Genomic DNA, 13,557 nt, shown 5'->3' on the forward strand with positions numbered 1-13,557 from the left:
TACCCATTAAGTCACTTTTCTCGCATTACCATATGGCAATTTCATCATACTATTCTTTATTATATCAAAAATTAAAGCATTTTCATCTTATCATTATTCTTCATTCCACCATCTGCATGAACGTTTATATATACACATATATATACGTATATATATATATATATATATATACACGAATTACCTTCTTAATGGTGATAAAATGCTTTAGGAAATTCTTTAAACCTAATCATGCCCTCTTCTCAATATTCGAAACCATAAAACGGCCGAATTCCTGTTTTCCCCTCCCCCCCCCCCCTTTTTTTTTTTTTTTTTGTGATGTATATTTTTAGTTGAAAAATAAGATTCCATTTTATTTTTTTTTTTTTTTTGGTTTTTCTTTTCTTTTTAGCAATTTTATAGGCCATATATAAGGCCATTTTTTTGAAATGAATTTTCTTCTGCTTGTCCTAGAGTCCTATTCGTGAATGCTTCATTGCGTCTTATCTTCGTTAATCTTTTCTGCATTGGCTTATATTTACCTTTTATATAAAACAGGGTTTATTAGTACAGTTCAAATTCTTGAAGAATATTTTAAAACAGCACACATCACACCATATATTATGACCCGTGCAAACAGGAAAAGGGAATGAACTCAGAAAGGAAGAAAAAAAGGAAAAATGACAACTATGATAAAACTGCATTATGATGACAGAAATGATGAAGAAGAAAATATGATAATTCGGTGTGCAGACTATGAAACATTCAAATCGTATGTACTAAAAAAATATGACAAAATGTATGAAATAGCAAATTTTGAAAATGAAAATATAAACTATTATAGCGTGAAATGGATAAATTTTATAAACAGAAGAGTACCAATTTTATTACAAAATAAGAGCGGGCCATGTCCACTTTTATGTATTACAAATATTTTACTTTTACGTAATCAGATACAAATTGATAGAAAAATTAAGAAAATTTCTCAAAGCCTTCTCGAAAGTAAAATTATGAATATACTATTAGAATCTAATAAAAAAAACGTCACAGATAATACAGCATCATGTAATTATAGGAAGAATATAATTGAATGTGTTGATATATTACCGCAGTTAAAATATGGATTAGATGTTAATTGTAAATTTACTAATATTCACTCTTTTGAATATACCAAAGGTTTGTGCATATTTGATATGCTTAATATTCCCTTATGCCATGGATGGGTCATATCATCAGATGATGTAATGTTCTATTCCTATTTAAAGGATTACTCGTACAATGTCATAATAAATAAAATAATAAGATATAATGAATACTATGAAAGAAAAAAAAAAAAAAACATAGATGAATCCTCCAATGAAAAGGCTATCATATTGCATCAGTTGGAGGATGTAAAGGATGATAATAAAAACAACTGTGATTTGGAACAAAATTACATAAACGATGCACAGAAAGATAAATCTGAGAATAATCAGATAGATAATCCAAAGGATGCTGTGATTGACACAACCAAAGGAATAAGCCAGAATATAGAAAAGAATGATAAAAAAAAAAGTATAAAGGGTATTCCTATTTTTCCAGATGACCTTGACCATATTTCAGAAGAGAATGTTAAAGCAACATTATTGAAAAACACGTCTTCTCCTCACGTTAATAATATACCTCCTCTTGATATAGAACTAACTAAAAAGAAGAACAACAATTCTAATAAAAAAAATATAAATTCAGATACGTGTAGTATTATAAAAAGGACACAAAGCAACATCAATAATCGAAAATTGGCAACCTCTATCAATTTCGAAAAAGGCACAAGTAAACATGACAAAAAAGAATGTGATCTGAACTCAGATGACATTTTTATCAAGGGTGAAAAAACAGTCAACATTTTGTCACAGTCTTCAAAAAAAACTAACATAAACAATGATGTTAACATAAGCAAGAGTGTTAACATAAACAAGAGTGCTAGCATAAACAAGAGTGCTAGCATAAACAAGAATGCTAGCATAAACAAGAATGCTAGCATAAACAAGAATGCTAGCATAAACAAGAATGCCAATATAAACATCAGTGTTAATACTAACAGTAATAATAGTGCTAATGTGAAAAAAATGTATAGTGGCGATATTATAGAAATAAATACTCCAAAATTTCCAGAGGATTCTCTACCAACTACCTCTACCGACCTCATACCAGTTGATTATTCCTCAGATGGAAATACTAATAGTTGTTTAAAGAAATCCACTCTGGATGAAAGATCTAAAAGGAATAATGAACTTTTTATAGAATCTAACAAAATAGCTAGCTTAACGAGCGAGAGTGCGAATATTGATATCCTAGATAATTACACAGAAAATAGTGAAAATTATATCATGAAAAATTACAACACAGATATTGATTTAACTCCATACGAAATACATGAAGCTTTAATAATTTTAGAATTTCTCGAAACATACAAAACGCAATTAACGTTAGTTGGTTTGAAATTGCTCAGAGAAAGTTTGAATCCAAATCAACTTGTGGCCTTCTTTAGAAATAACCATTTTAATACCCTTTTTAAATATGAAAATAAATTATTTCTGCTAGCTGCAGATATTTCCTTTTTACATCTAAGTTGCACATGGGAATTATTTGACAACGTAGATAATGACACGTCTTACTATGATAACAATTTTAGGTGTATAACGTATCAGAAAAATCTGGAAAAAAAATTTAATCATTCTATAATTTATTTAAACAATTATGAAAGGGGCACAGCGAAAAATAATATGCATTGTGTCAAATCGAATTCTTCTATTACGAATAATAAGAAGAAGAAGAAAAAATGTACCTTCATGTAGAGAACTCTGCTCCTGTATATAGATCTGTCCCCTTATTGATATTGGTGTTCTTTATAATATGTTAAACTCTTTACTATTGATGATTGGTTTGCATATATGCTACGGGGAGAGTTCCATATATAAGCATATCTATGTGTGTGCACCTAGGTGTGCAGATGCGCAGGCATATTTGACATATTTGTATATTTTGTATATGTAATCCTGCATTTTGGCTTTTTTTTTTTTTTTTTTTTTTCAATGTGTTCTACGTGAAATTTTGTTGCTTTTTTTTTATCAGTTCCTATGCGTGTGTACAAGCATATGCCCCGCTCCCCGATACTTTAAATTTGAGTACACAAATATGATGTACTTGTATTTTCACAACCCTTATTTAATTAAATTTACGTTATCAACTGAATACGTAATGATGTATGTGTGTAATTTTACAAGTGTGTAATACCAAAAAGATGTCTTAATTTTTCATATTTTTTGTACTTTTTGTTTTTTTTTTATTTTTTATATTTTTTATATTTTTTCTTTTTTTTTATTTAATTTATCTTATTTTTTTTTTTTTTTTTTTTTTTTTTTTTTTTTTATTTTTACCCCCCCTCCTTTTTTTTTTTTTTTTTTTTTTTTTTTAATTTAACTATTTTTTGACGTTATTGTGGAAAAAAATAGTTCATTCTTATTATTACGATTATTCTTATTATTATCATTAATAAGGTTATTATTATTGTTGTTATTATCATTTCTATTATTATTTTTATTTCTATTATCATTTCTATTTTATTTCTGTTATTATTTCTGTTATTTTTTTTATTATTTCTGTTATTTTTTTTATTATTTCTGTTATTATTATTATTATTTTATAAACGTACGTATATTTTTAAGTGTTACACGTTTTTAAGCGTTCATACGATTATAGGCTTACAAAAATTGTTTTTTTTTTTTTTTTAGCATACGTGCGTTTTTATGTATATATATTTTTTAAAATGTCATTTCAAGCAAACTTTTCAATAAAAGAGTTTTCTCCTTCAGACAGCTTTCATTACAAATGAATATATTTGTATACTTAAGAATAAAATTATAAAAAGCTAACAATAATGTTCTTTCCATTTTATCGATAAACAAGAAAACGTAATTTTCCTTTCCTCCATTCGTAAGAATGTATAATATGTCTATTAGCACTACACAAGCTTCAGCATTTAGAAATTCTCCAGTATCTTCATTTTCCCTTGCATGTATGCATTTGTCATTTGAGGTCGAATTGGAGTCTATATTCGTTTTCCCTTCAACGCAGTTGAAATCATTTACAACACATTGACGTTCCATCAGAATTTTCTTTATGTATTCAACGTTATCGATATTTTTAAATAAGAATAGAAAATTATTTTTAAACAAAGAATCTAATATATCTACATAAATATCCTTATCAAGGTTGAATTCAAATATTCCTTCTTCTAAAAACGCAATTTTTAAAATATCGATTTGTTTTTTAAAATTATTTTTTATTTCCTTTGAATTCCAAATAATTTCAAAGTTTATCTTATTTTTGATTTTTCTCTTCCCACAGTTTTCCCTGTTATACATGTTTATCATATGGGGTGTTATTTCTTCCACATCAGTGAGCATTGTGTTTTCGCTCAAAGTTATGCTACTATCCGTGTCAGAGTAGTTATCGGGGCAATTGTCGACCCGGTTACCTTTTTCTGTATGGTCTATTTCTCTCTCATTTTCTTTCCTCTCCCCTCTACAAATGTTACCACACTTCCCCTTAGGATCCTCTGCGACATTGCATTTGTTCTTTTTGCAGCCCTTTTTTTCTTCTTCTGCCACGGTGAGTTCTTTGTCTGTCAGACATATCTTATCACACACATCTACACCCATTGTGCAAATGTATTCCTGCTGTTCAGAATCCTTTTCTTCAGGAATATTATGCGTAGATTTCTTTTCCTTATCAATGCAGTTACTAATTACAGTTGTGCATATATCTTTGTAGCCCTTTCCTACTTTACCATTGTTGCAGTTTATAATGTCACTTTTATTTTCTAACGATTTTAATTCTTCCATATACTCTTTGGGTATAAGTTTAATATTCAGCAATTTTGGCTTTAACTTGTACCTTTCTGGCATTGTAGAAGTGTATTCATTTTGTCTTCTTGCTCGTTTTTTAATATCATTTTGTGTTACTATATTTTGAAGTAGTTGTATTGATTTGTCAATATTAAGAGTGTAAGAGGAATTTAAATTATTTATATATTCTTTGGAATTTTTAAAGTCCTTAAGAGAATTTTTATAAATTTTTAGCTTGTATCTCGCCATACCCCTTAAATAATATGCCTTAAAAATTACATACTTAATATTAATCTTAAGTGTGTTTTTGTTCATACAATAGTTAGCACAATTCTTTTGTTCAGACAAAAAATAATTATAAAATAAAATTATGGAAGAACAATCAGCCATACTTTCGTAAAATAAAGATAATTTTTGTAAAGTTAATGACCTATTTATAAGTACTTTGGTTCGAAGTATACATAATTCTTCTATTTTTGTATTAACAAAAATATTCTTATTGTTATGTGACAGGATATCTATGTACAATTCATTATCTAAATTTTTTTCTATTTCTAAAAATATATTATTATTTCTTAATTCAAAGTCAATGTAATTAATTATATCATTGTAATTTTCCAAACATTTATTGTATTTTTTATTTTGATAGTTTATTTTCCCTTCTTCGCTTTTGGAAAAGTATATATCATACACTTTACAACCAAAAGATAGTAACCATTTTTCTTCATTCCTTAAATTTAATGAACAGTTATGACTTTCGTTTATCTCATAGTCAGCTTCTACTACAAAGTTGCTATTGTCTTTTCTTCCTTCCATATTAACATGTAATTCTAAATCTTCTTTGTTCTTCTCCATATTCATTACCTCTTCAGAATATCTGTCGTTCTTCCTTTCTTTTGCTTCTCCATCAGCATTATCTTTACGAATCCAATTTGATACCTCCACATTATTGTCAACATCATCTATTTTTAGCTTATCCCATGCGTGATAATAACTCTCAAGAGAGTTACAATCTCTCTTAAGGGCATTATGATGTTCCTTGCATTTCTGCAATGTTGAGATATTCTTGCTCCTAAGGGTATCAACCTGGGTGCTACTAATATTTGCTTCCTCACTTTGGCAATCTTCACCATTCCTGTTAATGTTTTTATTACCATGGTAAATCTGTCTTGTGGAACCTTTCTCGTTTGCTGTCTTTCCCACTTGTTCTTTACTAATTTTATTTTGCCACTCATATAGATCCTCGAAATACTCTTTTATTTCTTCGGAATTATATTTTAACTGTTTGGCAATTTCTATATGTGATTTTGCCATTTTTAGAAACTTTCTCTCTTTTAATGCTGAATATTATCAGGGTGGATATGGGGCTGTTAACACCTTAAGTGGATTACCTTTGTTATTCTTAAAAATTTCTTATTATGGTCAATTTTTCCCCCACTTCCTTCAGTTCCTCTTTTTACGTTTTGGTAATTTTTCTTATTTCTTCTTAAAAGATCACACATGTGTATTCCTTCTACTGCAAATATTTATGCTCATATACACTTACACGTACATCCATATGTACATTGGTAAATATGTACCTCCACGTGTTTATGGAATGAAAAAAAAAAAAAAAAAAAAAAAATTATGAACAAATTTTTATCCTTCTTGCCTTGGTGTTATTCCATGTTTAATATATACGTATTGCTATTTTTTTTTTTTTTTGTAAAATCGAAAGAGGTAAAAAGGGGACAAGCATAAAAAAGACACAAACATTTTCTTCGCTGCCATTTTGTGGATTCAGGCAACAACCTAAGTGTTTCAACTTGTAGCACACTTGGGCGCTCCCTTTGATTTTTTGTAGTTTTATATTTATTGGATATATCGACACTTTTCAGCCCCATTTTTTAAGATCCTGCACACGAAAAAACGAAACAGCAAATAAAAAAAGGGGAAAGTAGAAAAAAAAAAAAAAAAAATTTACATTTGCGGACAACTTCTCCTCAGAGTGTGAGAAAAAAAGCGTACACTTGTGGTCCACTTTTTCCCTTTTTTGTGTGCAAAAAAAAAAAAAAAAAAAAAAAAAAAACACCATTCTCATGCCCTCCTACTGTTTCCTTATATATTTCTGCGGATGGGAATTCTCGTGACAAAAATTAGCCATGCTATATATATGTGTATGCACTTTATAATGGCCTAAAACACCAGCATTTTATTACATACATTTAATGCTCTTATTTTTGTACGTAAGATATTCTTTGTGATATTACATTATTACTAAATGGTGTTTTTTTTTTTTTTTTTTTTTTTTTTTTTTTTTTGTTAAAATGCAGTTGAATTTTACGTATACTTTATATACACACATACAACATGTGCATGTGTGGGTTTCACAGAGAACTCAAAGTATGTGATTGTAAGTATATATTTTTTTAACTGAAATCGTAAATAATTATGATCTTATAATACAGAATTCAGGATAATTCCATATACTGAACAAAACACAAACATATTTAGAAATACATGTAAACATATTTCGAAACATATATACAAATTGTAAATGTAAGGAGCTTCAATAAGGAGTATATAGTCAAATATATACAGTTGTAAAAAATAAATAAAAAAAAAAAAAAAAAAACTAAAATTAAATGTGGTAAAATATGACGGGAATGACATTACGATGTGGAGAAAATTATGGGATATAATCAAGTATTTAACATTTAAAAATAGGCATACTACAAAACAAAAATAATATTGCAAAAATACAAATACAATCATAATGGAAATGGCACAAAAATAGAGTATATATTATACAACAAATTGGGCATAAAATCTGATAGGTCTCCATTTGATGAGCCCCAATTCTGTTTCAAAAAGAAGCAAAGCAACAAAAGCATATTTTTATAAAAAAATCAAAATAAGTTTGAGAAAAGTTTAATTTTTCTCATGATGCTTTTTCATTGGTCCCCAAAATGGCTCAGGGTTCTGTAAAGTGAACAGTTTCATATGCACATTGTCGTTTTTCTTATAATTAGAAATGTCTATGTTATCAAAGGCTGAATTTTTTTTGAAAAATTCATATGATAATAATTTTTCTCTTAATTTTTCATCCTTTATGGTATTTATAGAATATATTTTTTTTGATCTATCTTCAGTCCCTTCGTTGTTATTGTTCTGGGAATTTATTTCATCTTTTCCAGGTTCTACAGTATTCGATTTTCTTTTTTTGGAATTTATTTTATAAATAATAGCGCGAAATATATCCATGAAAACACTGTTGGGTGCATTTGTTTTTACACTATCTGGATCTTTATGAAAATAAGAAACTTGATAATTCAAATTCAACAATGCGTTCACTAGCAATCGTCTTGAAAATGAGCAAATTTTAAAATTTCTGAATAAGGATGGTAAATTATAATACAAGGGAACATTTATTTCTTGTTTTAAGCATCTAAAATTTATTAATATTCTTTCTCTAGATTTTATCGTATTTAAATTATATTCTTCCAAATTTTCTAGTAACGATATGCACGTATGAATAAAGTCATCATTGTGTAATTTTCCGATATAAATTGGTCCACCTAATAATATATCTCCTCCACATTCCATACATTTATTTGAAATGTTTAACTTGCTGCATTTATACCTATGACAAATAATGGGGTTCTCATCCTTTTCATATTCTTCTTTTTGAAATGGTCTCTCTGCAATAGCACTAACTATATCTGCATTCACATCTCCTGCATTTTGTGTGAATTCGATATTCACACTATTTCTCTTGTTATCTGGATATTCTCCATTTAAGGATTTTTTAAAATTTTCTTCTTTTTCGACAATGTCATCATGTACCAATTTATCGATATTATTTCCATTTTCCACATTTTCTGTTGTACCATCATCTACCACATCGTCTTCAATATATTCAACTGTCATATTCTCAGATTCATGATTGTGCTCATGGTCATTCAAAGTGTTTAGTTCTGCAGGTCCATGTCCAGTTTCTTCAAAAGTATGATTATTCTTCTTCGCATTTGAAAAAATAGCATTCCTTTTGTTTCTTCTTCTTTTCTTCGAATGTTTGTTATTTTCTATATCTGATAGGTTAACATCTTTCTTAGATGCCATGGGATTAATGTAAAAGCTACAGCAGTTATTGCATTGGTAGACCAAACCACTATCAATACAAAGGTCCTTTGTCTGTAGTGCATCATCTAATACTTGTATTAATATACGAATATAAAAATCAATATTAAGGGAAGAATACGGGATAACACATTTCTTATATTTTGCTGCAATAGTTTTTATTTTATAAAATAATACTCTTATGCAATATTCCTTATTGTAATTTACTTTTTGACTAAATATCATACTATTGTATTTATAAAAAGAAACATCTGGGAATTTTCCATTTAGTACTCTCATATCTGTATTAGTTATTAAAATAAAGAAATTGCTTCTTCCATATTTTAAGCAGCTTTCAAGATATTCCAACGACGACCCGTATGGGTCTATATCTATTATATCAAACATGTACTTTTCCATAATTTTGTTATTTTTAATTATTTCTTCCATTTGTCTTTCACTCAAGTTATTTTTATCTCCTATGTTTTGTGTTACCCCTGTGTTTTGGATCTTCTCAATTTGGTTTATTTCATTTTTGGTTTCCCTATCAATGGGTTCATTTCCACCAACAGCCAAATATGCATTGTTAACGCGAGTATAACTGCTGTTCTCCGTTTTATTGTACGCCTCATTTGATGCGTCAATGTTTGTAACAGTTTCGTCACTGGATGAAAATGCCGTTGAATCACTTTCCTGCAAATGATCATGATCTTCAACGTAATTATTATTCGCACTTTTCTTGTTCTTATTATTCCTATCATTCAAGGTGTCATTGTTATAGTCCATGTTAGTGTCATTGTTATAGTCCATGTTAGTGTCATTGTTATAGTCCATGTTAGTGTCATTGTTATGATCCATGTTAGTGTCATTGTTATGATTCATGTTAGTCTCATTATTAGCATCATTGGTATAGACCCTGTTATTATCTATGCTATTGTTCGGCTTTTCTTCCCTAACATCATCCGACTTGACTCTATTGTAATTAGTTAAATATTTTAAAAATTTCAAAGCTTCCCTAAAGTAGTCATTATAATCCGTTGTATTGTTGATGTACGAAAATCCAATGTCTAATTTCTTATTACTTCTTTTCTTTCCATAAATATTGTCAATATTTAATATATTCATGACACTATTTGCGTCATTGCATAGAATGGTATACTTTTCTTTATTAATCTGATTTCTTTTAAAATTTCTTCTTATTTGCTTACAAGCGTATTTATCAATATCATTTGCAATAATGTGATTTATCGTTTCTTGTAATTCCTTCACATATCTTATGCTTCTTATTCCACTTGCACTTAACAATTCAACGACATTAAATCCTCTAAATAAAATCTTCTCCTTATCTTTGTTTTTATTTTTTAAATATATCTCTAACGCCTTTATTAGAATAATACTCATATCACGATTAAATACCTGTACCTTGTTATAAAAAATGTTATTACTCTTATTTTTTATTTTCACACTTCCTTCAAATATGTATTTGTTATTTAAGTTACAACTGTAGGCCTCTCCTCCATTCTCCTTGTTGGTATTTTCCATCACATTCGTTTTATTTGTTCCATTATTACATTTTTTGTAAAAGTTATGTTTGTTTTCTTCTACGTAATTTCTTTTCCGTTTATAATTTTTTTTTATTTCATTCTTGGCACCTATCATTTTTTTTTTTTTATTTTATGAAACTTTTTATGTTAAGATGTTGTTTAAATGTGCGTGCTCGACGCATGAACTTTACGCGCAAAAAATTACTCTGTCAAATTGCATACAAAATACAATAAGTATATGTAGGTGTATGTATGTGGATAAATATATGTACAGAACAAGTTAACTTTACGTGATATAATATGTCGGTGAAAAAAAAAAAATGCCTGTCTGTGTACGTGTGTGTGTTCATATACGTATGTAGGAAGAATGTAATATGTGCATTTTGTAATAGCATAATATAAATATTTATTGTAAGTTCTATAAATATTCTTATCATTATGTATTATAAACGTGGGTAACACGGTTCGTGATAGGAATACGTAATAAAAGTGCTCATTATAAACATGTGCAAAGTTAATATACGTGGCCGATATATAATAAATAATAATGTGATGTGTATTTGGTGAATATTCTCATTGTGTGTGGGAATCAAACGTGTGCTGAACTTATGAAAATCTTTACTTACAACAAATTTTGCATTATAAATATATAGGAAAAAAAAAAAAAAAAAAAAAAAGTGCTAAATGAATGTATAATAAGATGAATCATGTTGATGTATTTTTTGTGAAAGTGTTTTTTTCTCAAAATTTCTACTAGATCTTTTGCCTTGGATAAAAAAAAAAAAATATAAAATATGTGTTTCTATAACATCATTTAAACTGCCTACTTATTTTTTTTTTCAATATTTTGGTAGAAAATCTATGTGTACAACATTGTGCAAGTTATGCATATAATGTTGTAACAAAATGTGAATTTTTTTTTTTTTTTTTTTCATTATACTTGCTGCTACTTTTTATATTGTGTTGGGAAAAAAACAAAAAATAACTCTTTTTCTTATTTGCATTATTTTAATGAAACATTTTTAAAAAATTTTGGTGAAACAAAATGTAACATGTACGAAGTTGCATACACAAGTGGAGAAATATATATATATATATATAATATATTTACTAAATAAAGGAAAAAAAAAAAAAACACCCTAATTTAAATAGTTATTAAGTCCATGGACTTTTTATCTGATGTTATTTTTTATTTCTGGATTTTTCCTCTTTTTCTTTATAATATATTTTTTTTTGGGTTTATTCTACTCATTTTTTTTGTAACAAAACTTATTTATTCTTGAGATTTATTTTTACAATAAAATGCGTTTTTATGTTTTCTTTTTTTTTTTTGTTGTTGTTTTAATTTGTTCCTATTGTTCGTATTTATATATGTAGCCTAGAATATATTTCCAAACATTCTGATGACATTCTTGTTGTTTTGGGGATACTTATAAATCATTTTTTTCTTTATCTTTTTTCATAACTCTTATACTGCAGATTGTTGGATACACAGTTGTGTTCACAAGTTTTTACATTTGCATTACTATGTATACCTTTTTGAATTTTTCTTTTCTTTTTTTTTTTTTTTTTTTTTTTGCCACTTATTAGATATAAAAAGAAAAAACATTTTCCCGTTCACATAGGTGTAAATTGATTATATAAATTTTATCTACATATATCTACAAAATTTCAACACATGATGAAAAAAAATACAGGGGGTATGTGACGTGATCCAAATAAATTGTGCATAAAATTATGATTAAATCCGTAATGCAAAAATGAACATGCTAAATCATTTTTAAATATAACAAAAAATGTCTCTTTTAAAGGATGAAATGGAAATAAGCTACCAAATTTCACATATACTACCACTATATTTCCTTAATACTTTTTAATGGCATTTTAGATTTGTGAGTATATATATAAAAAAAAAAAAAAAAAAAAAAACAGGTTAAAAAAAAATAGTTACATGAGGTCTGAATGGTACCCTATAATTTCGTATAAATAATCTTAAATAAAACCACATTTAAAAAGGAATACTAAAAATGAAATAAAAAAAAAAAAGAAAAACGGCCCTCTCATTTGCCTATATTATATGCATATATAAATTCATGGTGTATATGTATTAGCGTGTAACATAATAATATAAACATGCAGTATATTATATATATATGAAAAAGTATATATTACATATTCTCATATAATACAACTTTTACACTCTGAATGATAAAAAAAAGCAAAACTTCCTCTTAATTCTCACAAAGGATTATGATGTTTTTCTTCCCTTTTAACATCACTAATATATTAAAAAATAAATAAAAATGTATACATGACTAACAAATTAACGCAAACAAATGTAAAGGATGAAATTTACATCACTTTCAAATTTTCAAAATAATAAAAAAAAAAAAAAAAAAAAAAAAAAAAAAAACACCGTCGTACGCATGTTACAAATCTTATTTATGTGAATTTATGCATGCCTATATATATGCATACGAAAGAGTGATTAATGCTTTTGTCATGTAGTGCCCTCATTTCCCCTCCTATTTATGTAAACATAAACGGACACACATGTATAATAATTGTTAAGCATATAAAAACGATATCTTATATAGTAGGATTTCCAGAACATCCTAATCAAGAACACAACAAGAAATGAGGAAAAAAAGGTACGCAACTTGCTATCATCCCAGGCAACTACAACAATTTGAATAAGCTTAAATAATTCTTAGGAAAAGAAAAAAATTAGAACAATGATTAATGAAACTAGTACACCTAGTTTGTTTACACCAAATCATTTCAATATGATTGCTTAGCCGTGTACAAATTATCAATTAGTTGTAATTTGTTAAGTAAAAATAACTATACCCCCCCCCCCCCCCCCCTCCAAAAAAAAAGAAAAAAAAAATTAAGACCCATTTTTACACTGTGCATTTAATAAAATAAAAAGAGCCTTATGTATTAGTAATATTTTTTTATTCTGGTGCTAAATCAAATAGGAAAAAAAATATATGAAGCGTGAAAAAAGCCTATTACTGAAACTGTGTGTTTGTCTGCCTTTATACATC

The 13,557-nt window shown here is 27.5% G+C and overlaps 3 protein-coding genes across 3 annotated transcripts; 1 reads left to right on the forward strand and 2 right to left on the reverse strand.

Annotated features, from left to right (window-relative positions):
• Positions 1-656: 656 nt before the first annotated feature.
• On the forward strand, positions 657-2,813 carry PGO_141920 (conserved protein, unknown function; the record flags this gene model as incomplete). Its single annotated transcript, XM_028690186.1, has 1 exon — positions 657-2,813. The coding sequence occupies one exon, from the start codon at positions 657-659 to the stop codon at positions 2,811-2,813; it is 2,157 nt and encodes a 718-aa protein (XP_028545987.1).
• Positions 2,814-3,779: 966 nt separating this feature from the next.
• Positions 3,780-6,179, reverse strand: PGO_141930 (hypothetical protein, conserved; the record flags this gene model as incomplete). Its single annotated transcript, XM_028690187.1, has 1 exon — positions 3,780-6,179. One exon carries the CDS (start codon positions 6,177-6,179, stop codon positions 3,780-3,782), a length of 2,400 nt encoding a protein of 799 aa, XP_028545988.1.
• A 1,596-nt stretch (positions 6,180-7,775) lies between these two features.
• Positions 7,776-10,622, reverse strand: PGO_141940 (N(2),N(2)-dimethylguanosine tRNA methyltransferase; the record flags this gene model as incomplete). Its single annotated transcript, XM_028690188.1, has 1 exon — positions 7,776-10,622. One exon carries the CDS (start codon positions 10,620-10,622, stop codon positions 7,776-7,778), a length of 2,847 nt encoding a protein of 948 aa, XP_028545989.1.
• Positions 10,623-13,557: the final 2,935 nt, after the last annotated feature.

The sequence above is a fragment of the Plasmodium gonderi genome, assembly GCF_002157705.1.
Source record: "Plasmodium gonderi DNA, contig: Chr14, whole genome shotgun sequence".
Classification (NCBI taxonomy): domain Eukaryota; phylum Apicomplexa; class Aconoidasida; order Haemosporida; family Plasmodiidae; genus Plasmodium; species Plasmodium gonderi.